Genomic DNA, 26,845 nt, shown 5'->3' with positions numbered 1-26,845 from the left:
TTAATCAAATAACTTTAATCAAGTTAACAGTAAGCAGTACAATTATAGGAAAAGCCCCATATTTTACATGTAAATTGCTTTTCGTCGTCTTTACTTGTAAGGTGTCGAAGGTGGGACCCACTCCTGAATCTTCTTTCTAGTGGTGGAATAAGGTACGTACTGTTGTGGAGTGCCACTCAGATTGAATTTATGGTTTGTCCAAATGAATTTACGAGCAGTAGGTGGTTTTACTGTTGGAGGATCATCAGTCATACAGTGAAGCCAACGATGCCTTAAAGAGAGAGAGAGAAAAAAAAAGACAGTTATGAAGAGGTAGCCTAGTGTAGGAGGAGGAGAGCTAAGAGAGCAGTTCTCAAGTTATTGCGTTGCTTGAGCTCAAATCTCAGCTCTAACTAGCTGAACTTTCCTATGCCTTGATTGTTTCATCTGAACATTCTTACTAAGAAAAGTATACGGATTAAATCAGATAATACCTAGAAAAACTACTGTGCATGGCAGGTACTCAATCAATGTCAGCTACTGCTTTTGTGATTATTACATGTCATCAAATCTAGGACCCCATCAATTTTAAGATTCACCATTATTTTATGTATCACTAAGAAAGAAAAGAAGATGCTGCTAATTGTGGCACTACTGATTATAACATGTATCTTAATTTTAGATATAAAAATGTAGTTTAGAACTGATGACGTACAGCATTATTCTATTGGATGCTAGAGGCTGCCTCCATGGTTTCAGCATGCTCAGGATGCTCTGGTTCATGAAGCTCTAGTTTGAAACCCTTCAGGCTCCTGTCAAAGAAGAGGGTCTCTGCGTGCATCTTAAGTCAAAGCTTAAGTCTGAGCACTGGAGAACATACAGTTTGTTATAATAAAGTTGTTCAACCACAGCCCAAAGTTCACGAGTGTTTCAGCTTCAAGTGTTTGTAAAAAGATACTTGGGGGGAGGTGCCAGAAATCTGGCCTAAAGAAGGTAGCCGGGCATTTCCTTGTAGTACAGAAAACTCTCTAATAACAGAAAAGAAAGAAACTAAGTCCAAGGGACAAAGAGTAGAACTGAGCAGAAAACCAAGCTGAATTTATATGGGAAAGGAAGGGGAGAGAGAATTCATAACAAGATTCTGAGCTCTTAAGACAAAGATGACTCTATAAGAAAAGGGAATGAGGTGACAGGCATAGAATTGCAGCTCCTGAGGAAAAAAAGGGCTGGGGTGGGATGAGGGGTGATTACCCGGCTAGAGAGGAAAGGGCAAGTCAAGGAAGTTTCAGTAAAATAACTAAGACTAAAGCTTGGACTGCAAGGAGATCCAGCCAGTCCATTCTGAAGGAGATCAGCCCTGGGATTTCTTTGGAGGGAATGATGCTAAAGCTGAAACTCCAGTACGTTAGCCACCTCATGCGAAGAGTTGACTCATTGGAAAAGACTCTGATGCTGGGAGGGATTGGGGGCAGGAGGAAAAGGGGACGACAGAGGATGAGATGGCTGGATGGCATCACTGACTCGATGGACGTGAGTCTGAGTGAACTCCGGGAGTTGGTGATGGACAGGGAGGCCTGGCATGCTGCGATTTATGGGGTCGCAAAGAGTCGGACATGACTGAGCAACTGAACTGAACTGAACTGAAAGCTAATGAGAAAAATGCATGAGGCTATGTAAGTTTAAGAATATCTGCTAACAGTAATTGATAGATACAGCTAGGTAATTGTCTAAGATCAATAAGATATTATTACAGTTGCTATATTTGTGTCTAAAGATAATTACATCATGACCAGCTAACACAATGAAGAATGAGGAAATCTAAACCCACCGGGCTGCTTTCTCTCTTACATCCTCCAAAGGAAAATGGGGATTAGTGAAAGTAACCTGGACCAATAAACCATGACATTATGAGACACCAGTGGTGAGACAGGAGGGATTAGCTGTGAAAACCAAAGCTTTTACTTACCAAGGGGTTTTATGTAAGTTAAGGCACAGCAGAAATATTTAACTTTTGCCTTTTGAGTCAGCCTAAGTAACTACAAAAAAGTGTGTTCAAAAAAACGTTAGTTGCTCTGTCATGTTGGACTTTTTGCAACCCCATGGACTGTAGCCTGCCAGGCTCCTCTGTCCATGGAATTCTACAGGGGAATCTTCCCAACCCAGGGGCTGAAACCAGATCTCCTGAACTGCAGGCAGATTCTTTACTGTCTGAGCCATTTTTATTCAAATAATTGTCATCAAGACTCCTGAAAGTTAAAATGATATTTAAAGAAGCAGAGTCCAAAGCTTTTATATGCCTATTCAGTAACTTAACTGAGAGCTCACAGAGAGATAGAAAATGCTAAAAAGAGATAGAAAACTAAAAGAGGAGGGAATTCTCCGGTGGTCCAGTGGTTAGGACTCAGCAGTTTCACTGCCAAGAGCCCAGGTTCAATCCCTGGTCAGGGAACTAAGATACTACAGACTGCACTGTGAGGCCAAAAAAAGGAAAAAGAAAACTAAAAGAAATTTTTACCGCCAACACATAAAATCTGAAAATGTTCATCTAGTAAGACTATTGAATGGAGTCAGGGAATGAATAAACAATAATTTATTCTCATTATGTTAGAATAAGAAGCTACAAGAAATAAGAAAATGTTTATAATCTGCTAGCCTAATATAACCCTTCTAACTATATTATTAAATAAAGCATAAAGAAACAATATCTTTTAGATTTTCACACTGAAGAGTTTGCACAAACAGGTTTTCATTTGGGTCGTTTTTATTCCAATTAATTAAAGGCACCAATGGACTAAGAGTACTGCCTAAAAAACTGTGTTGAGCTGGCATCAGACCCACTTCAACTTTATATCACTGTTATTATCTTACAGAACAAAATATAAACTTAAACTTGATGATAAAGTCAGTAAGACTACAAATAAGGAGACTGGCAGAAAGGCAAAAAGTTATAAATACAAAAGAGATAAGTATTTGTAATGAAAACAGATTACACTTTGGGAAAAACTTAGTACTCAAATATACTCAAGTATGTCAAAATTAATAACAAAGATATTAAACCACAATTACAACACAACTCAAATGGAAATAAATCCCACAGGTGGTTGATCCAATTTTCAGTTGTTAATGAAGAAAACAGAAAGACTGGAACACAAAAAGAAGTGTAGAAAGGACGGGAAAGGACGAGCTTCTCTTTCTTTGAAAACATACTACTTCACCTAAGTTTGAGGTTGTTAGCCACTCTAAGTACAAAATGGAGGGATTTATTTCTGAAGAAAGAATAAAACAGCCTAATAGGAAATTTAAGAAATAAAAATATACACCATATAAAACAGATTGTAAGATGGTAAACAATCTTTAAGATGGATATTAATAACAAAGATACAAAGTTTAATTTTCCTTTTCAGAAATATAACAGCAACAGAAATATAGGCAGTTTTGAATCTTTTCCTTGGATAATAAACATTGTTAACTTTGGGAATCAAGGCTGGAATCTGTGTTCATGTTTCAGATATTTTTACCTAACATTACAGAGCCTAGAAACAACAAAGATTTTTCAACTTTTCAAAAGACAGACTAAGAAAAACCACACAAACCCCTCCAGATGGTTTTCTGAGGTAAAAATATTCATTATACTAAAACTATTATTACTCCATCTCACTTTAGTTTATGAAAAATTCTCATGCATACCACTCAATCACTTAAATTAATACTAAGTATTTTGTATTTTAAAACTGAGGAAACAGAGTTGAAACCACCTTCCCAAGGTCCCACAGCACGTATGTCACACAGCTGAGGCTTGAACAGTTTCCCAGTAGCCGAAAAGAACATCCTGATCAGGAGCTTACATACAAGCAACAGATGAAAACTGGCTGGGATGATGAGAGCACTGAAGTATCTGTCAAAACCCTGAGATCCAGCTAACCACAGGATAAGACTGACATATTTAACAAAATAAAAACCAAAGACAATTCATGACAAAATAGCCAACTCAAACTTCTTTAGCTACTACTGTTTTTAATTAAATGCAATCTGAATCAAAATCTCAATAGGGTTTGACAATTATAATTCTAAGGATCAGCTGCAAGCCTATCTTAAGAACACTTTGAAAACACAACAATCAGGAAGGCTGGCAATACCAGACTTTAAAGTCACAAACATTAGAACAATATAAAAATTGGTACAAAAACTCTGTACTAAGAATTTGGTATAAAAGTATAATAATAGAACAAAATCCCCTAGACTTAAGGATATATAAAATAAGGTTGGCATATCAAATTATTGGGGAAAGTAAATTTTTCTCAATAAATTATGCTAGGACAAATAATTTTGTTGAGGAAAAACTGCAAGAATATTTATATTCATAAGACGTGTTGATACTAACAGACTATGAAGGACCATTTCTGAGCTTAACATCAAAGTCCAAAAGCCATAAAGAAAAAAAAATGGTAATTTTATTACATAAAAATTGAAATATGTTTATGTCCTAAAACTCTGAAAACAAGATTAAAAAATAAAAGAAATGGAGAAATATACAGAAAAGTAGTTAATCTATTACTACAAAACAGAAAAAGTTAAACATCCAATAGCAAAACAGATAAATGATGTTAAAAGATAAGTCATAAAAAGAAAAGATAAAAAATTTTAACCAAGGGAATAAAAATTAAAACAAGATATAATGTTTTACTTGCTAAGCTGGTAAAGATTTAAAAATAAAATAATATCTAGTATTGGTGAAGTTATAGAGAAATCAAACTCACATACTGTGAATGTATTTACCCTGAGAATGTCAACTGAGGGTAATTTGGCAGTAGGTATCAAACACTTACAAAACATGTACACTTCTGGACTCAGCAATTTTACTTGTAGGAATGTGCCACAGAAAATAGGATGTGTGGATAAACACTTACATACAAGGATACTGACCAAAGTTTTACTTATAATAGTAAAAACACAGAAAAAACAAAACCAAGAATAATACAGGGAATACTTTAACTCAGGCCATAGCCACATGACAGAGGATTAAAGCTTTAGTAAATATTATGTTAACAGAGAATATTTTAATGACTTGAGAAAACGCTCACCAAATATTAAGCTTAAAAAGCAGGTTATTTACTTAATTTACTGAACGATCAGATCACATCAGTCACTCAGTCATGTCTGACTCTTTGCGACCCCATGAATCGCAGCACGCCAGGCCTCCCTGTCCATCACCAACTCCCGGAGTTCACTGAGACTCACGTCCATCGAGTCAGTGATGCCATCCAGCCATCTCATCCTCTGTCGTCCCCTTTTCCTCCTGCCCCCAATCCCTCCCAGCATCAGAGTCTTTTCCAATGAGTCAACTCTTTGCATGAGGTGGCCAAAGTACTGGAGTTTCAATAGTAGATAGCATTTGTAAGTCATGGCACTGTTCTAAACAATTTATAAATATTAACTCATTTAATTCTTAAAACAACTCTATGAGACAGATGTTATTAACCTGATTTAATAAATGAGGAAACTAGAGCACCAAGAGTTTAAAAATAACTTGTCCATGATAGTGAAGCCAGGATTCAAACACAGGCTATCACTTTAAAAAATCCACTTACATTAAAAACAAAAGCAAAGGATATATATGCACAGGAAAAGGGGAAATGAGAAGAATATATATCAAAATATCAACAGTATTTTGTCTCTGTGTGGTAGGGTAATAGGTTACTTTTATTTGCTTTGTGATTTTCTGAATTTTCTGTAACAAACATGTACTACTTTGTAAGACCAAAGAAAGCTATTAAAAATTAAAATCCTAATTCAAAACAACTAGAGATTCAAAACAACTAGCAGGGTTTTAAATCCTCCTTGAAATAATCTGTCATTTATTTGAGACTATAAGTAGGTTCTTCTACTTCTAACCCCACTTCACCCCACTTTAGACCATCACTTAAAAAAAAAAAAATCACTCTCTTTAATGTACTGAATGTTTTAGTGGCAGATAGGCTGTTTCTCTCAGTCTACCTTAATGCGAATTCTTCCTGTCACTTCCACAGCACAATGTTTTTCACTATAGTTACATAGAAAAGGTTCACACTGTTTTTCTAATTTAGAAACCTCAAAAATTTCTACATATGACTATGTGTGGCATATTTTATACTTTGATAACCTGTGAACATCAAATAGATTTTGTCTGGAAATTGCAGATAGTTCTTTGTTCACCAAACTACCCAGTTTATTTCCACAATCAGATATGAAATTTTCCAACAACACATCTTTGTAAAATGTTACATTGAACAGTGAATAAAATGTGTTATTTATTATAAAGCAATATTCTGTAACACCTACATATCTACCTAAACCTGCATTTTATAGTTTCTTAAAACACAGCCACTTAATACTCTCATTTTCTGGAACAGAAAATAAACATTAGGAAGGAACTATTTTGAAAATAACCTGCAACCCACTGTACTGAGTAACACTTGTTTCAATTCAGAGTATTTTATACAACACTTACTATCTGAAGAAGGACAGACTGAGCAGATATATCAAGAGGAAGACAATATTCTCTGGAATTGAGAGATGGCAATTTATTTAGAAAAATAATATTCTAAAAGACTAAGATACAATTCAGTGGGACAAGATATTAAAAAGGACAGGCTGAAGTTAGAGTGGAACTCAGAGGTAAATATATTACAGCTTCAAATTCATACAAAAGCTATGAAACAAGTGACAGATATACCATTTTTGGATCAGCCAGCAGAAGCAAATAAAATTACTGTATCCAAAAAGCAAAATAACAGTTGTTTCAAGTAAAACAGTATGTCCACATTCATCTAACAAAAGTTTACTGAGCGACTACTACGTGTGAGACACTGATTTAGGCATTAGCAACACAACAGTGAACGAGATTCTTACCAAGAAGCATGGCAGCTGCAGAAACAAACCGTGAGAGAAGGATGGGGCTCTTTCAGCTAGGGCAGTCTAAGAAGTCACTGGAACAGACACTTGAACAACCTGCAGGCATGAACCATGCAATCTGGGGAAACATCCAGTGCAAAGCAACTGAGGTAGGAGTGTGGTCACTCCATGAGGAAAAGCCAGAAGGCCAATGTGGCTAATAAGTCAAGAGTCAGCAGGGTGGTGAACTGGGCAGGGCACACAGACCTGGAAGGGCCAGGACAGCATATGGCCTTGCAGACCGGGTGAAGTGAAAGCCGCTCAGCCGTGTCCGACTCTTTGCGACCCCATGGACTATACAGTGCATGGAATTCTCCAGGCCAGAATACTGGGATGGGTAGCTTTTCCCTTCTCCATGGGATCTTCCCAACCCTGGGATCGAACCCAGGCTTCTCTCATTACAGGTGGATTCTTTACCAGCTAAGCCACAAGGGAAGCCCAAGAATACTGGAGTGGGTAGCCTATCCCTTCTCCAGTGGATTTTCCCGACCCAAAGAATCGAACCAGCGTCTTCTGCATTGCAGGTTGATTCTTTACCAACTGAGCTATCAAGGAAGCCCTGCAGACCAAGTAAGGAGTTGGAATTTTAATTTTCATCATAATGGAAAGCCAATGGAGAGTTCTGAGCAGAGTACTGATATAATCTGAGTTAACATTTTAAAATAATCACTCTAATCACTTAATCATCTTCCCAGGTGGCGCACTGGTAAATAATCTGCCTGCCAATGCAGGACATGCAAAGAAACATGTTTGATCCCTGGGTCAGGGATATGCCCTGGAGTAGGAAATGGAAATGCAATTCAGTATTCTTGCCTGGAAAATTCCATGGACAGAGAAGCCTGGCTGGCTACATAGTCCATAAGGTCACAAAGAGTCGGACACGACTGAGCAACTGCACGCGCGTGTGAGCGCGCACACACACACACACGATCATTCAGTATGCTGGGAATACTGGTATATTGTAAGAATGTAGGCCAACCAGTTAAGTGGTTGCAGAAGTCCAGGCAAGACATTACTGTGTTCTGGACTGGGGTAACAGCCATAGATGTAGTGATTAGGCATGGGATATATTCAGAAGATAAAGCAGAAAGAACATGCTGATAGAATGGTTCCTAGAGAAAGTTTAAAAGGACCCTTAAATTTTTGGCTTGAATAAACAAGAGTCATTTAATGGCTTAGGAACATTTTGCCTGAAAGGTTCATTAACCTACCTACACTGGGCATCTGAAGATATTTTAAAAAATCAAATATATTACATTTATAAATGTGCCCTAAAATGCTTTAAGGGATGTAATTAACTAACATTGCAAGTGGAGATAACTCCTTAGGAGAATTTCTTTCCATTAGCGTTTATTAACCATTCATCAAAGAACAAGAGAATATAATTGTTTTTTATTTTTATGCACAAATATTCAAGTTACTAATCTTGCTATCCTATTCATAAACAAATCCTCAAAGCTTAAGAGCAACTACATTTTAAAGTTTGCAGCTATAGTTAATAGAATATTCATTTTAAACCCAAATTGCCATTAGTCCTGTCTATATTCAAAGCCCCTCTACACTAAAAACTCAAACTGACAAGCAGCATATTAAGTGAAAACATCTGTGCTATAGTAAGTGAGGGGAGGGGGAAGGGAAATGAAATATTGTATATAACAAATATATTTGTATACACACATTTACCTATATATAGTTATTAATATTTATAATCACAAATCTTCTAAAGAAGACGTGACCAATAAACTATATCCTGTTCTCCACATTGAGGGCCTTTGAAAACATTCCTTCTCTACTCAAAAGCCGACAAACTGGTATGTGTTCAATCAGTGAACAAAACCTTAACAGTGCTTATTTCTTGGCTAAGGAATTATAGTTTATTTTTGTTTGTCCTTCTATGGATTTTCCAAGTTTTCTATAACAACTGTACATTTTTACCATCATGATTATAAGGATTCTTTTTAAAAAGGAAAATTGTTTATATTATACGCTGAAAAAAAAGAGTAAATAAAACTGAATGATTAGGAACACAACTAACATAAACATTTATTTTAAAAGACTAAAGGAAATATGGCAAATGCTGACAGTGGTTGCGTCTTAGGGGTGTATGTGGATTATCCCTGCCCACCCAACAGATTTTTTTAAATTTTTCTGATCTCTCCACATTTTGTTCAAGAACAGATTCCATTTAGATTCAATGAAGTTCATACTGCCAAATGTACATGGACACTTCTCTGTCCTTATATTACTTAATCTCTCAGCAAAAATCAACACAGTTAGACTTCCTATGATTATTGAAATGCTCATTTCTCTTGTCTTCCTTACTTTGCTGCTGCTGCTGCTAAGTCGCTTCAGTTGAGTCCGACTCTGTGTGACCCCACAGATGGCAGCCCACCAGGCTCCCCCGTCCCTGGGATTCTCCAGGCAAGAACACTGGAGTGGGTTGCCATTTCCTTCTCCAGTGCATGAAAGTGAAAAGTGAAAGTGAAGTCACTCAGTCGTGTCCAACTCTTCACGACCCCATGGACTGCAGCCTACCAGGCTCCTCTGTCCATGGGATTTTCCAGGCAAGAGTACTAGAGTGGGGTGCCATTGCCTTCTCCACCTTACTTAGCTGCTGCTGCTGCTCAGTGGCTTCAGTCGTGTCCGACTCTGTGTGACCCCATAGACGGCAGCCTACCAGGCTCCCCCGTCCCTGGGATTCTCCAGGCAAGAACACTGAAGTGGGTTGCCATTTCTTTCTCCAATCCTTACTTTGCTAGTAACTACTTATTCTTTACTGGCTTGACCTCTGTTCTAAGCTACAGATTCATCTATCCTGCTGTTTACTTAACATAATTGTTCACTTGGATTTCTGGCACGTATCTCAAATTTCCTACATCCAAAAAGGAGGCTTCTGATTCCTACCCTCCACCCTCACAGGCTACCCTTCTCCTAGTCTTCCCATCCTAATGAAAGGTACCACCACCCACCCAGTCTCTCAAGCCCGAAGTAATCATCTCCAGGTAATCCTCCCCTCCTGCTACCTCACTTCTCTAAAAGGCTTCTAGAACATCTTCTGTCAAGTGGAAAAAAAAAAAAAAAAGCTGACTAAAATGATGTTGTGTGTATGTATGTGTGTGTGTTAAGTTGCTTCAGTCATGTCCGACTCTTTGCAACCCTATGGACTGTGTTAGGTACCCTAAATAAATTAACCCTACAAAACAAAAGCCATTGTCAATGTCACCATGGCACTAAAAAAATCTTCAAGGACAAATTATTTTCTGTAAAAAAAAAAAAAAAAGCGAAAACTTTTGAAAATAAGCTATAATTTCTTTTAAAAAGTACTTATGTATTACTTGAGTAATTTAACCGTTAATTTTAATAAGAAAAATTAATATATGGGGAGGAGAGACCAGTGCACTACACGGAAGAAGGAAGGACATGTTACTTTAAAATGAACAGAAGGTGCCACCAAGTGGGAAAAAAGTATATCCACAGTAAAGAAAAATCCAGGCAAGCCATGGTTTTTTCTTTTTTAACTTGGCTCAAAGGATTTCAGGGTTCAAATATTTCAAACCACACACAAACAAAACTTTGTTTCTCCTGATATAAATGAAAACAGCAATTTTATACTATTATGCAAAAAACTGCCCAAATTTTCTTTCTATTGGTATTCAACAACATTTTATCGTGTCAAATTTCATGTAGATACTGATTATTTACTTGGTTTACTACCATAAAAATGAAAATAAATATTATTATGCATTACTGTATAGATGGTGGCAATTAGCTAACTTAAAGATAAAATTAAGGGTACTCCAAAATGGTATAAGACAGTATTTGTAATCCACTGAAATAAAGACTTTGAGTATTCTATTCAGTCAAGTTAAAGGAGAAATTAAAATCTAATTGTTGACCTCATAATTGAATAAAGACTTCCATGGTGGCTCAGACGCTAAAAGCATCTGCCTATAATGCAGGAGACCCAGGTTCGATCCCTGGGTCGGAAAGATCCCCTGGGAGAAGGAAATGGCAACCCACTCCAGTACTCTTGCCTGGACGGACTGGGGAGCCTGGAAGGCTACAGTCCATGGGGTCACAAAGAGTCGGACTAAGCGCCTTCACTTTCACTTTAAATGAATAAAAAAGATAAGAAAAGGAAGGTACTGTAACAAAGAAAAATAACACATAGTAAGTTACAATACAGTATTAGTCTACCAGCCAGTACTCATTAAGTGACTATAAACTCCAGGACAGGCTCATATATTTTCATCCGTATTAATGTACAAACCCATGAGTACCTGAAACATAGTGGGGTGCTTAATAAATATTCACTCAATGGCATGAACTATTTGTAAGCTGGGTGCTGTGCTGGGCTCTAGGCAATAAATTTTTTCTTTAATTTTCAAGGTTCGAGTGGCTCCACTGCCCATCCAAGATGTTTGCACCACCATGGATACCTTTTGTTTATCTACTAACAGACCTTACCAACTGCTGACACAGTCAAAGAAAATGAAAGCTTTGAGACAAGACCGACAAAATGAACTCATTTTCCCACACAATTTCTCATGTTACCACAAAGATGGGGAACATTAAGTGAGCTACTGATGCTGCTAAGTCACATCAGTCGTGTCCGACTCTGTGCGACTCCATAGACGGCAGCCCACCAGGCTCCCCCGCCCCTGCGACTCTCCAGGCAAGAACACTGGAGTGGGTTGCCATTTCCTTCTCCAATGCAGGAAAGTGAAAAGTGAAAGTGAAGTTGCTCAGTCATGTCCGACTTTTAGCAACCCCATGCACTGCAGCCTACCAGGCTCCTCCGTCCATGGGATTTTCCAGGCAAGAGTACTGGAGTGGGGTGCCTTTGCCTTCTCCGAAGTGAGCTACAAGTTCATTAAAAATATGCCCTGGTTCTACCAAAAACACTGAAAGGATGCCACTGAAGGGAAATCCTTCCCCAGGTGAGACTATGTAACTACTCAACAGACTCAGAGACTGTCAGAGGCCACAGAGGGCCCCTGAGAACTCAGCAGGGCCAAGCACGGGAGCCACAGCCTGAGAACACAGGGACGCATCAGGTGTCGCTCCCACAGGGAGTCTTTGCAGTAGTTCGTCCGGGGACGAGGCTCACTGAGACATCCATCTTTGACTCTGTAGATGACAAAGCACGGGCTCAAGGGAGATGAGGACCACACGAGGCAGGTGCTGGAGCTGCCCTAACTTTAAAGCTTCACGCCCACAAAAGCTAACATCTCTGCTAACAACTACACAGATACGGCTTCAGGACTGCCATTCCCAGCAGGGACATACCGGTTCTAAGAGCAACAAGACAGGGGAGCCCAAACATAGCTGACTCATCAGGCATTTGCAAGTCCTCTCAATCTAGATGCAGTTTGCCAATCAAGGATCAGTTTTATCCAGCACTATGACTGATACAATCTAACCTGGTTTCCAGGGTGATAGAGCTAGATATTTAACTGAAGATCAGAGTCTCTCAACCCTTTTACCCATAATTTATGAAAACTGCATACTATGCTAGGTAAAATCACACTTGAAGTCCTATCTCCAGCACCAACCTCTATTCTGACCTCCGGACTAATGTTTTCAACTATCTACCCACCACACTCTAACAGACATCTCAGATAGAACTCCTGATCACCCCTTCCAATTCTGCTTCTCCCCTTCTGCCTGCTCCTCCTCTTCCCAGCTAATATACCACTAGTAGTTCAGGCCAAAATCTTGAAGCTACCCTTTTTTCTCAAAATCCAATCTATCAGCAAATCTAGTTGAGTCCATCTCACTTCAAAATGAGTCTCTGTGGTGGGCAGCCTCTAAGATGACCTCCAATGACCACATCCTCCTGGTGGACATACCTCTCCTTGACTGTTGGGCTAGCCCGACCGACTCAACTCTAACCAACAGAATACAGCACCAGTGCGGGGTGTCACTTCTGAGATTAGGTTTAAAAAGACTGCAGCTTTCAACTATGGTGCTCCCTTTCATTTGCTCCTGATTGTAACTCTGGGAAAACCAGCTGCCGCATCATGAGGTAGTCTTGAGGGGAGGCCCACACGAGTGTTCTAAGGTCTGTGAATGAGTTGAACAGTGGATCCTTCCAAATGTAAACCTCAATATGACTGCAGCCTCACATGGCAAAGAGATGGGGAAACAACAACAGACTTTATTTTCTTGGGCTCCAAAATCACTGTGGATGGTGACTGCAGCCATGAAATTAAAAGACACTTACTCCCTGGAAGAAAAGCTATAACAAACCTAGATAGCATATTAAAAAGCAGACACATTACTTTGCCGACAAAGGTCCATATAGTCAAAGCTATGGTTTTTCCAGTAGTCATGTATGGATGCCAGAGTTGGACCATAAAGAAAGCTAAGAGACAAAGAATTGATGCTTTTGAACTGTGGTGTTGGAGAAGATTCCTGAGAGTCCCTTGGACTGCAAGGAGATCCAACCAGTCCATCCTAAAGAAAATCAACCCTGAATATTCGTTAGAAGGACTGATCCTGAAATTCCAATACTTTGGCCACCTGATGCTGACTTATTAGAAATTACCCTGATGCTGGGAAAGATTGAAGGCAGGAGGAGAAGGGGATGACAGAGGAGGAGATGGTTGGATGGCATCACTGACTCAATGGACATGAGTGTGAGCAAGCTCTGGAAGATGGTGAAGGACAGTGAAGCCTGGCATGCTGCAGTCCATGGGTCGCAAAGAGTCGGACACGACTGAGCAACTGAACAGCAAACACACGGTGTCTTCTGTGTGGCCTTGTGAGAGATTCTAAGCCAGAAATATCCAGCTAAGCTGCACTCAAACTCGTACCCACAGAAACTGTAAGATAATGTTTATTGCTTTAAACTAAATTTGAAAAATCTGTTACACAGGAGTAGACAACAGTGTGTGCGTGCTCAGTCGTGCCTGACTCTGTGAACCCAGGGACTATACAGCCCACCAGGCTCCTCTGTCCATCCTCTGGGATAACCCCGGCAAGAATACTGGGATGGGTTGCTGTTTCCTCCTCCAGGGGATCCTCCTGACCCAGGGAATGAACCCGCGTCTACTGCGGGTCCTGCACTGGCAGGCAGATTCTTTACCTCTGTACCACCAGGAAAGCCCCCAAGAGCCATTAGCTGGGGCTAAGCAAAGTAAGCATCTGTCTGCTTGGCACAGTGGGTGGAGAGGAGGAGTGTGGCAATAGACTAGTAAGGTGACAAAGCCTGCACGGGGAGAAGAAGGCATCCTTGTGGGGAGGTAGGGGGAGTTGCCAAGCTGATGTGGGGTGCTGGAAGCAAAGTGGGGTAAGAAGGGCGTTCAGAGGTGGGGAGTGGGAAGGAAGCAATGAGAACTTCAATACATAGAGTGGAATTCATCAAATAAGTAACTCTATTAAAAAAAAAAAAAAAAAGAAACAGAAATATGGAAAGAGAAAAAGCTAGAATATAACCTGTGGTGTTGGACTGGATTCAGTGGCATTGCTGTGGATGCATGGTTTTCAATATGTAGACTAAAAAAGACAGAGATATAGATGTATACACACATACAAAGAATTGTTAGAGCCAACTTAGCTTGTCCACTGAGAGAGCCTGGAAGCAGTGATGTCCCAACAGCAGTGAGCATACTTTGCACTTAGATATTATTATAGTTTCTAAATACTATACGGAAAAACAGCAAGAAAACAAAACAAATACAGGGCTCCTCAAAGAAATGGCTGTTTTCATGGGTGGGGTCGGGAAAACATAAGATGAACCTGGAAAAATTGTTGTCAGAAAGAATGTGCTCCAAGAATGCTGGAGATGTTTTAAAAGGACCACAAATGCAGACTGAATGGACTCCTACTGGTCAAATTTATTCAATCTGAGCAATAAAAGAACAAATTATATTAACAGATTATGCTGCTGCTGCGTTGCTTCAGTTGTGTCTGACTCTTTGCAACACTATGAACTGCAGCCTGCACTATGGACAGAGCGCCCTCTGTCCTCGGGGATTTTCCAGGCAGGAATCCTGGAGCAGGCTGCATGCCCTCCTCCAGGGGACCTTCCCGACGCAGGGATGGAAGCTGTATCTCTTGTGTCTCCTGCACTGGCAGGCAGGTTCCTAACCACTAGTGCCACCTGGGAAGCCCATTAAGGGACTATAACCCATGGATTAAAATAACAGTTCATATTGCTATAAATAAATGGAAGTTTCTTGAGTAACTGGATAGTTATATAACTTCAAAGTTTCTCCCCACAAAATGCTAATTGTAAAGGGAAAATGAGTAACTTGAGAATGCAGAAATCTGGGGAAATCAGAAGCCATTTAATAAAATGCAACAAGAAGAACCTGACATTGCTTCCGTGACATTCCTGCCACAGATGCACAGCTCGCATGGAGTTAAGAGGAAACACACTGAGAGGCACTCCACAACACAACAGTCCTGCAATCTTGTAAAGTGTTAAGATCATAAAAATCAAGGAAAAACTGAGGAACCAATCCAGTGTGGAAGAGACTAGAGAGAAATGAGGTCTACATGAAAGGCATGACCAGACCCTCCTGCTATAAAGGACATGGTTGGGAACACTGATGAAACCTGAAACAGGGTCTGACCATTACACCGCAGTGGTATATCACTGTTCATTTCCTAACTTTGACGGTTACATCGTAGCTATGTATGTAGGAGAATGTACTTGTTTGTAGGAATTATATACTAAAGTTAATTCTGTCGTAATATGACATCATTTTGGAAACTTACTTTGAAATGATTCAAGTACTTGGAACTTTTCAGAAAATTTGGGATTGTTCCCAATTTTTAATAAATTGTAAAACAGGACTTCCCTGGTGGCGCAGTGGTAAGAATCTGCCTGCCAATGCAGGGGACACTGTTTCCATCCCTGGTCCAGGAAGATCCGACACGCCACGGAGCAGCTAAGCCTGTGTGCCACAACTGCTGAGCTCACGCTCAAGAGCCCGCGAGCCGCAACTACTGAAGCCTGCGTGCCCGAGAGCCTGCGCTCCGCAACACGAGAAGCCACGGAAATGAGAAGCCTGCACGCTGCAACGAAGAGCAGCCCCCACACTGCAACGAGAGAAAGCCCACGCACAGCAAAGAAGGCCCCTCCCGGCCAAAACTAAATAAAGAAATAAAATGTAAAAACCTGTAAAACAGATCACACTCTATCTTGCCTTCCAGTGACTTTCTAAGAACTTTAAAAAAACAGCCAAAGGATTTACCCATGACTTATAAGATCCACATGCAGATGTAGCTACTGTAGGCCCTAGCTAGTTCTCCTTCCTCATCTCCTGACATCCTCCCCTCACTCATTCCATTCCAGCCCAACTGGCCACTTTGCTGTTCTTCTGAATACAAGCAATACATCTCAGACACAACGGGCCTTTGCACCTGTGGTTTCCGCTGTCTGGAACTCTTCATTTCCCCCACCTCAGTCCCCTCCCCTTTTCAAATGTCACTTCTTCAAGAAGCCTTCCCTAACCCCTGTATAAAACAGCCATCTCCCCCTTGAGAGAAGGCCCTCACTCTTTATGAATATCAGCTCCCTTGCATTTACTGTTTCCTAAAATACATATTTGTTTTTCTGCTTCCTCTCATGAGAGCAAGGGCTTTGTTTCACTCACTTGTTGTATTCACAGTGCCCACAATTGTTCTTGGCATCCAGTAGGCACGCCATAGGTTTTTTGGTTTTGTTTTTTTTGCCATAGGTATTTGAATGAATAAAGGTGACAGACTGTAGTTCATTACTCTATACGTAATACCTGGCTCTCTAATGAAAGAAAAATCAACCCAACTTCAGATTTATTCATGGATCAAATCAAAGGTAAGATTAGAGTTCTACAATGCATTGCACTCACTCAGAAAAGGGGGTTCTGAGAAACAAACAGCTGAGCCAATCCAAACCACTCTCTCCAAGGCAGATTCATCACAAGCCTTTAAGCTTCCTTTACAAACAAGGGTCCTCAAAGGTGCTCAGAACTTAGGGGGCCCCACTCCACAAAGAAACCCAGCTCTGTATCCTCAACTGCCCCCAGGCAGCGCCCTAGCGGGTGATGTTCTCTTCTACAGCTTTCAGCTTCTTTTTTATGTGATCTCAGATCTTACATATAAAAGGACTGGCTTGGCTGAATAGTACTTATCATTTCAGATTTTTAACTATTTAATGGCTTAAAATGTGTTTCATCCCACATAATTTAAATCAATTCCCTCCCCCAACCCCTAATCTAGATAGGTACTCTGAAGGAGATGGCCATCCATCTGAACAAGACAGCCCACAGACCTTCTACACACTCTCGGGACCAACCCCTCCCGAAAACAATCAACCAAATAAATGAAAACTGCAGGATACCTCGTCACCTAAAGCCAACACTCCACTTTGAGATCGTGGTCTCAAATAAGGCCCCTGACATACAGAATGCCCCTTCAGAGCAGGCAGATAGCTCCAGACCTAAAATCACAGCTCCTCACATTTTCACAGACCACAGATTATTGTTTCCCATTAAAAAGAGCACAAAAATCCAGCCTCAAATAACATCAGTGCTGCTTTCTCATGTTAAGAGCCAATGAGTTTTATGAAAGACACACTTCAATACCGTAGTCTTCAAACTACGTCACTGACAGGGGTAAATGCTTCTAAGCAGTCCAAGCAGGGGACCACAAGTTGAAAACTGCGTGTACGTGAATCCTTATAAACATACTTTCCTTAGCTCACATAATATTTAAAAAAACAAAAAAACTACTCTGTCCAATCAAGTAGACTGTTCAATTTAAATAAAATATTAGATTAGTTCACTTCCTTAGTCACATTAGCCTGGGCTACATGAGGCTGGTGGTTTTTGTTGTAGTTCAGTTGCTAAGTCGTGCTGGACTCTTTGTGACCCCACGGACTGTAGCCTGCCAGGCTCCTCTGTCCATGGGATTTCCCAAGCAAGAACACTGGAGTGGGTTGCCACGCCCTTCTCCAGCGGATCTTCCCGACCCAGGGACCAAACTTGCGTCTCTTGCACTGGCAGGTGGAATCTTTAACACTCACTGAGCCACCAGGGAAGCCCCAATGGAAAGCACAGTTATAGAACGTTTCCATCATCACGGAAAGTTCTACTGGACAGTGCTGTATTAAACATTCAATAACAAACAAACAGAAAATAAATCTCATAAAGAAAGACAGATTTCCACTTTCTCTTGAAAAATCGTATCTGGAAATCCTTGGCTGCACCCCCACTTGGTGAAGCTGGAGAGGGAGCAGCACGCTGCCCTGACAGAACGCGTGCGTTCAGCTCACTGTAGCGCCCAGAACCCCCAGCCGTCTCACAGCAGCACTTCCGCCACTCACTCAGTGCCTGGGTTCCTACTTGAGCCTTTAGAATGAAAGTGAATACTATGAGATTATCTCAGTTTCTACTCAGTAGAGCCCCAAACTACTTCTGACGATCAAGTTCAACTAAAAGATCACAATTAACCTGATACTTTATTTTTAGGTGTGTTTTTTTTGTAAAATTTTCTAGACCAGGATCTTCTAGAAAGGATCTCTAGAGTATATCAACCAGCAATCTATGAAATCGATATAAATACATTTTTTGAACTATTTTTATTAAAAATTTGGTAATTCAAGTAAGCGGATTTGAAATTTCATTTTTAAAATAGACATATTAGAAATCATAGTTTTTAGAGACCTAAGGAATTTGAGGGAATCTCACTTAACAGATGAGAAATCCAAACTCCAGAGAGGTTAAGGAATGTGCTTTAAGTTGAACTGCTGAATAAGATCAGGGCCACAGCTCTTTCAGGCTTTCTCTTCACTATGGCCAAGTGATACCACAGCATCCTGCTTTTCCTCAAAGATGACCACACCATTATGTAACCCAACTTGTAATATGATTGGTGATACCTCTCCATCAAGAGCAAGTCTACACCTCTCCTGTTAAACATGAACAGAGTTTTCTAACTGCCTTGGCCAAGGGAATGCAGACTAAGTACTGGATGATTTCCAACACTAACTCAGATAAAGCAACATGGCTTCTGCCTGGCGCTCCCTCTCAGAGCATTTGCTTAAGGAGGCTCAGGCTACCTGAGGGTATTCCAACTCAACACTCAGCCATGTCCCCCGCTAAAAGCCAGCATCAATTGCCAGACGGAGACAGAACATATCTCCAGACTGTTGTCAGAGCTGCTCCAGGTCTTTGCTCAAACCCTCCAACCTCCACCTTCGACCAGGTTGTCCTTGCTTAAAACCAGCCAAACAAGCCACTACCTCCACCCACACGTTTAGTAAAAGTGAATATAAATTTTTAAGTTAAAGGGTACAGAGATAAGAAAGGAAGCTACAAGCAAAAACACAGATGGAACCAGATGAGACCAACCAATGAATCTGACCTCCAACTATAATAACCCTGAGTCTTCTTATACATTGATTTCTATGATATTAACATATTAAATGGCACACCTACCAACAGTGATGACCAGACATTAATAACAAAAAAAGGATAAAAAGGGAGTGGCACCCCACTCCCTGAGGATGAGGGGAGCCCTACCTTTCCTGGCAGACTAATGCATATGCCTCCCCACCATTAGGCTCACTTCTCCTCCCTTTGTCTTTACTTTTTAAAAAAAAATCCCTCTTGCCACTGATTTGAGTAAGATGGAGGAGGAGAAAGACATGTGCTCATCTCCTCCTAAGAGAACACCAAAATTGCAACTGAACAATCAACAGGAACCCACCAAAATAAAGATACCCCACATCCAAGGGCAAAGGAGAAGCTGCAACAAGATGGTAGGAGGGCTGCAATCGAGTTTAAAATCAATCCTCATACCAGCCAAAGATGCTTGGAGAACACACACAAAAAAAACCTTGTGTGCACCAGGACCCCAGGGAAAGGAGCAGAGACTGAGCCAGACCTGCCTGTGTATGAGAGTCTCCTGGAGAGGCATGGGGCCTCAGGAAGCATTATGACGAAGAAAGTCAGTAGAGGTGATGAAATTCCAGCTGAGCTATCTCAACTCCTAAAAGATGATGCTTTTAAGTGCTGCACTCAGTAACATGCCAGCAAATTTGGAAAATTCAGCAGTGGCCAGAGGACTGGAAAAGGTCAGTTATCATTCCAATCTCAAAGAAGTGCAATGCCAAAGAATGTTCAAACTGCTGCACAATTGCACTCATTTCACATGCTAGAGAAGTAATGCTCAAAATCCTTCAAGCTAGGCTTCAACAGTATGTGAACCAAGAACTTCCAGATACACAAGCTGGATTTAGAAAAGGCAGATGAACCAGAGATCAAATTGCCAAAATCTCCTGGATCATAGAAAAAAGCAAGGGAATTCCCAAAAAACACCTACTTCTGTTTCATTGATTATTCTAAAGCCTTTGACTGTGTGGATCACAACGAACTGTGGAAAATTCTTAAAGAGAAAGGAATACCAGACCACCTTACCTGCCTCCTGAGAAACCTGTATGCAGGTCAAGAAGCAACAGTTAGAACGGGACACAGAACAACGGACTGGTTCCAAATAGGAAAAGGAGTACGTCAAGGCTGTATACTGTCACCCTGCTTATTTAACTTCTATGCAGTTTCATGAGAAACGCTGGGCTGGATGTAGCACAAGCTGGAATCATGATTGCCAGGAGAAATATCAATAACCTCAGATATGCAGATGATACCACCCTAATGGTAGAAAGTGAGGAGGAACTAAAAAGCCTCTTGATGAAGGTGAAAGAAGTGAAAAAGCTGGCTTAAAACTCAACATTCAAAAACTAAAATCATGGCATCCGATCCCATCACTTCATGGCAAATAGATGGTGAAACAATGGAAACAGTGACAATTTTCTTGGGCTCCAAAATCATCGCAGATGGTGACTGCAGCCATGAAATTAAAAGATGCTTACTCCCTGGAAGAAAAGCTATGACCAACCTGGACAGCATATTAAATAGCAGAGACATCACTTTTCTGACAATGGTCCGTCTAGTCAAAGCTATGGTTTTTCCAGTAGTCATGTATGGTATGGATGTGTGAGGTGGACCATAAAGAAGACTGAGCACTGAAGAACTGATGCTTTTTAACTGTGGTGCTGGAGAAAACTCTCAAGAGTCCCCTGGACTGCAAGGGGATCAAACCAATCAATCCTAAAGGAAATTTATCCTGAATATTCCTTGAAAGGGCTGATGCTGAAGCTGAAGCTCCAATCCTTTGGCCACCTGATACAAAGAGCCAACTCACTGGAAAAGATCTTGATGCTGGGAAAGACTGAGGGCAGGAGAAGGGGGCAATAGTGGATGAGACGGTTGGATGGGATCATCAACTCAACAGACATGAGTTTGAGCAAGAGTTTGGGGAGACAGTAAGGGACAGCAAAGCCTGGCGTGCTGCAGTCCCTGGGGGTCGCAAAGGGTCAGACACGACTAAGCAGCTGAACAACAACTACTGCCACCTGGGCAAGAAGCTGATCTGTGAGCATGTTCTTGCTTCTCCACTCTTTGGCCAGTGAATAAAGCTTGTGCTGAGTCAATCTCAGTCAGGGTCCATGGGATGTAATCAGTAACAAGATGATTCCATCATCAGCCCTCTGAGTCTTCCCCTTGAAGCCTCAGACATCCTGGAGCAGAGATAAGCCATTCCTGCTCTGTCTTGTCTGAACTCCTGACCCACAAAAACCCCAAGATAAATACTTATTGTTGTTTTAAGCTACTAACTTCTAGGATAACTAGTCACACAGCCATCACAATTGGGACCGATGCTTTCAGAACACCACCGATTAACTTAGCAATAGAATTTCAACAAATATTTGTGTAATACTGCCAACTTATATAAAATAAAATGCTGATGCAGCCTACCATTCAGGAGGCACCATGCTTCCATCCACATCCCAGAATGTGTTTTTGCCATTCATTTCAGTAGTATATATAACCCATCGGTGTCTGCCTGGATGGAAAGATCAACGTGTAGTTTAGAGAGATGCGAGGAGATAAAGACCAGCTTTCTGAAACAGCGTAATTGCGTAGTATCAAAGTAAGCTTTTTATTAAGAAAAGACTTTTATATGCTCTTATGTAAGAGAAAAGTTAGAGAACTAGAGAGACCCGGGTGTATTATTGAAGGTAAACTCCAGGAAGTACATGGCAAAGTTTATCAACAACCCAGAGGCCACCTCAGGAAAACCCCTCTTGGGCAATGGACTTGCTCTGTGGGTGGAGCTCAGGCCTTTTCCACAGTGCAGAACCCTGGCTTCTCCCCCAGGTGCCCTGCCAAGCGGGTATCAGAGAGGGAAGGGGAATACGTTCCCAGTCATTCTGGGTATTCAGGAGAGAAGAGTGCTCCTCCTGAAACTGGGGCAAGAGAAATGTATTCACAGCAATCACACTTGAGCAACAGGTTTCCATATAAATATTTTTAAATAACCATCAGAGATTCTTTAGGAAATTGGTGGTTATTACATAATAAGCAAGCATTATATATGATGGTTAGATAAGTAGAACAGCTCATGTTATCAAAATAGTATGGCTACACGTTTTAACAAATTTCTATGAAACAGCTGAGAGCCTAACCACAATTTACAAAACTGTTAGGCAAAGGCCTGTATTTTAATGAACACTGTCACTTTTTTTTCTTTTACTTTTTACTGGGGTATAGTTGATTTACAATGATGTGTTTCAGGTGTAGAGCAAAGTGAATCTGTTTATATATATATATATATCTCCACTCTTATTTGAGATTCTTTTCCCATATAAGCCATTACAAAGTGTTAAGTAGAGTTCCCTGTGCTATACAAGACTGTCATTTATTATCAATGGCTGTTAGGCAAGTTATAAGCCTCAGTTTCTTTATCTATTAAAAGTGGATGATTATACCCACATCTTAACGTTGCTATGAAAACTAAATGTCACACACACACACACCTAGTTTAGTATCAAGCACATAGGTGCATAATAAACATTAATTTCTTTCATCTCTTCCTCACTGCCCTCACCCCCACAAAGGGAATACTGAATTCATCCCTGTAATGAATTTTAAGCCAATAAGCAAAATGATGCCATGATAGAGCTGGGCTTTAACAATCTCATAATCTATACATATCAAATTTTTAAATGTGCAGACTCAGCAATCCGACTTACAGGAATTCACTCTTAGATACTTAAACAAGTGAATGTGGATCTTGTTACAACCAAGCTCACTGCAGCATCGTCTCTAACGGCAAAAAGTTGAAGGCAAAGTGTCTACCAATAGTGAACTATCCCAGAAAATAATGGTTCTTCCATACAGTGGAATACACTGTTGCTATTAAAAAGAACAGTGTGAAAATTTGTAAAATAAGAAAACACAAAACAAGTGTTCAAACAGAAAAGAATGCTGTAGATACCTTCAACTTACTATGGGAAAAATGACCCATGATTTTTAAGTAAAAGTATTTCAGTTTACAAACAACATGCATGACATAATTTTTAAAAAATGAATGTTTACACATGCACTGAGGAATCTTGAAATATATATATATAATACTATTAAAATGAGGTAAAACTATGTGACAAGGAAGCTTTCCTTTTTCACTTCATACACTAAGTTTCAATGTTTTACAACAAAATATATCATTTTTTAAATTAGCAAAAGTAAAGATATTTCCAATGTGAGGCAAAAATGGAAAGAAGAAAAGGGGAAAAAATGAAGGAAGTTTAATATTATACGAGTTTGTAACAAAGCGATGAATAGAAAGAATTTTGGCCTGGGGCTCTGCCACTACCTAGCTGTTATTTAATTAAGTTCCTTCTGGATAAGACATTTTCTTGGGCCTCAGTTTTTTTCTCTATTCAAAAAAAAACAGCTTTTTGATAATCTCTTAAAATCAACTGCAGGCCTAGAACTATGATTTGCCTAAATATTACAAAATTATGGTTACAGAGTGTTAAGATACTGCTGTTTACCCCTTATAGACCAACTTGCATCCAATGCAATCACACATGGATACATGATTTATATATTCCTAAAAATATTATTAAGGTCTATGACCAAGTTTCCTCTGTAAAACGAGGGAGGGGGAAGATTAAAGTGTTTACCTCCAGTAGATGTTAAATATTAAAGTAGATAATGTACGTTATATGTGTTTAGAAAGCACATGGCACTCAAGGCCATTATATTTCACCTTATCAGTTTTTCCGCTGGATAAAGACTAACTATTCCCTCTCTGATACTTTTAATCTCAATCAAAAGATAATTTTTTTTATTGTAAAAGTAACAAATGCACATGGCAAAAAATTTCCAACACTTCAAGAAGGTAATAATAATAGCAACAGTAGTATAGTATTTTTTGAGCACTTACAGCCCGAGCAATAGGCCAGTGGTTCTCAACAGGGGACAGCTTTGTCCCCCAGGGGACATCTGGCAAAGTCTGGAGACATTTTTGGTTGTCACAACTGCAGAAGGGAAGTGTTTCTGGCACTTGGTGGGTCGATGCCAAGGATGCTAAGCATTCCATAATGCACAGACCAGCCCCTCACAAGAGAAGTATCTGACCCACAGTGTTAATCTTGTTGAGGCTGATAAATCCTACATTTGGATAAGCTCCTCCCATTCACTTTTAATCTATTTTTTATACAAGTTTATGAGGCAAATATTATTATTATGATGCTACTTTATAACATGAGGAAGCTGGGGCTGAGAGACGTTAATTAAGTAAACTTCAAAGTTTTAACATGGAGGAACAAAATATTGAAACCTTACCATCTGATAATACTTCTAAGTTTCTTGTATTTCCTTCCAGCATTTGGCATATGAACACAAAAAGCTTAATTTTCTTCCTGTGAGGCAACAAATTGTTCTGCATCTGGAGCTTCTTGTGTTACAAACACAAGAAACTTTGACATCTTTCTATATAAAATGTACTGGTTTATATCATTCTTAATAACAACAAAGTATTATTAAAAATGCAATTCATCAGTATCCAATTGATGCACGATTAATGTTGCTTTTAGAATTTACTAGTAAAACAATGCTGCAATGGTTGTTTTTGGTTTGCAAGAACATTTAAGGTGGATTCTAGAAGTGAATTGCTGGGACAAAAGATATGTGCAATGTAACTTTTAAGAAAATTTACTGACTGTCCTCCAAAAGGACTGTACTAACGTATATACTTAAAAAAAAAAAATTATTTATCTGGTTACACCAGGTCTTAGTTGTGGCACATGGGATCTTCAATCTTCCTTGTGGCATGCAGGATCTTTAGTTGTGGCATGTCAACTCTTGGTTAGGACATATGGGATCTAGTTCCCTGACCAGGGATTGAACTTGGGCCCCCTGCACTGGGAGCATGCAGTAGAGCCACTCGACCACCAGGGACGTCCTAATGTATATACTCATGGCATTTCCCCAGTAAGTATTCATCAGATTGGCAAATGCTTCAAAATTCAACAGGTGAAAAAAGATAACGCTGTTTTTTTGAACTGCATTTCTGTAATTACAAGTGAAGATGAGAGGGATAAGTTAGGAACTTAGATTTAAAATATACACACTACTATACATAAAATAGATAACCAAAAAAGACCTACTATATAGCAGAGGGAACTATACTTAATATGTTGTAATAACCTATAATGGAAGAGAATGTAAAAAAAGAATATGTGTATTTATACACGTATACATGAATCCCTTTGCTGTATACCTGAAACACTGTAAATCAACTATATTTCAATAAAAATTGAAAAATAAAAAAATCATGTATTCTTTTAATAAAAAATAAGAATGAGCATCTTTTCATGCCTTTGTTAGTGACTTAATTTTCTTTTCCTATGGATTATCTTTTTCTTTTTTCTATTGAGTTCTTCATCCTTTTACAAGTACCTTGTAAAAATACATTACGGAAAACAAAGTAAAATCAAATCCCAATCTCACTCCCATTACTTATACCCCAAAATACTGCACTTACCAAAAAACTGCTTGTTGTCTTCATAGTATTTATTTCCATATTTGTCTTCTCCCACTAATGTGCCAACCCTCACATCATTTGCCCTGGGAATGTCCAAAAGAAAACAGACATTTTGGAAAGATTCTTTATTTACAACACATAGGTAAAAGAGAGAGTATTAACTTTCACAAACATAGGCAGCTGTGCCAAGGAGAAAAACGAGGAGATGCTGGATATGGTCACCGATTGTATACTTCCAGCACAAGAGAAGAGAAACTGAGCCAACTGATGTGCCTTAAATACACTAAATATTTACACGCAATACCTTCAAATCACAAGACTACTTTAAAAAAATCTATTATCCCTATGTCTGAGGCACTGAAGTTAGCAATAAACTTCAGGAAACCTGGAAATTAAAGTGTTTCATCTTAAAATGATACGAACATCTGGCTCTTTCATTCGGCTCTAGGTCTCCAACTCCGTTTCCCCGGACGATGTTGCTCGTCCAATTCACCGAGTTGAAGGACTAGTCGGGGAAAACTGTAATCACTTCGTTTAACTCCTTACAGTACACGGAAGGAAAAGGAAGGAGGAAAAAAACCCCAAAAGTTTCCCAAGGTCACACAGTGTGAGCTTTTGGCAGGCTCATTACTCCCCAGGAAGCAGAGCAGGGGTGCAGCCCATACATGCCCTCACCTCTATGTCACAGCTCTGTCTCTACAGCCGGCTTTGATCCCGTCTCCGGGAGACCCCGGGACAGACTTCCGCCCGGGGGAAGCCAGGCTGACTTGGCCGGTTGTCCTTGAGAAGAGTTGCGGATTCTCCAAGGTGACCCAAGCCCGAACCCCCTTCCAAGAAACCAGCCAGGGTAAGTCCAGTCCCAGAAGCGAAGAGCATGGCTGGCCGCCTACCTGAACAAGACTCGTAGATAGCCGCGGAGGCCACCGTGGCCGCTGACCTGCTGCAGCCCGCGCTTCAGGACCTGCAGCAACTCCATCTTGTCCTGCAGGCCCCGCCTCTCCGGCGCGCCGCGGAAAACCCACCGGCGGAACCAGCCACTCAGCGGCAG

The 26,845-nt window shown here is 40.1% G+C and overlaps 1 protein-coding gene across 1 annotated transcript; it reads right to left on the bottom strand.

The window, feature by feature from the left end:
• NDUFA12 (NADH:ubiquinone oxidoreductase subunit A12) lies at positions 1-26,845 on the bottom strand. Its single transcript, XM_006064479.4, has 4 exons — positions 26,688-26,845; positions 25,798-25,880; positions 21,720-21,807; positions 1-271 (listed from the first exon to the last, which is right to left on the bottom strand). Exons 1-4 carry the CDS (start codon positions 26,771-26,773, stop codon positions 91-93), a joined length of 438 nt encoding a protein of 145 aa, XP_006064541.2. The 5' UTR covers positions 26,774-26,845; the 3' UTR covers positions 1-90.

Source organism: Bubalus bubalis, chromosome 4 (genome assembly GCF_019923935.1).
Source record: "Bubalus bubalis isolate 160015118507 breed Murrah chromosome 4, NDDB_SH_1, whole genome shotgun sequence".
NCBI lineage: Eukaryota > Metazoa > Chordata > Mammalia > Artiodactyla > Bovidae > Bubalus > Bubalus bubalis.
Note: the sequence above shows the minus strand (reverse complement) of the source record. Positions and strands in the feature narration are given on the sequence as shown.

Bases quoted from the DNA above. Each gene is read 5' to 3' on its own strand.
- NDUFA12 (XM_006064479.4), bottom strand. From the start codon at position 26,773: ATGGAGTTGCTGCAGGTCCTGAAGCGCGGGCTGCAGCAGGTCAGCGGC. The intron at 25,881-26,687 runs GTAGGCGGCCAG...GGACATTCCCAG, and splicing joins TATCTACGAGTCTTGTTCAG to GGCAAATGATGTGAGGGTTG. The intron at 272-21,719 runs GTAGGCTGCATC...TCTCTCTTTAAG, and splicing joins AGCATGGTGCCTCCTGAATG to GCATCGTTGGCTTCACTGTA.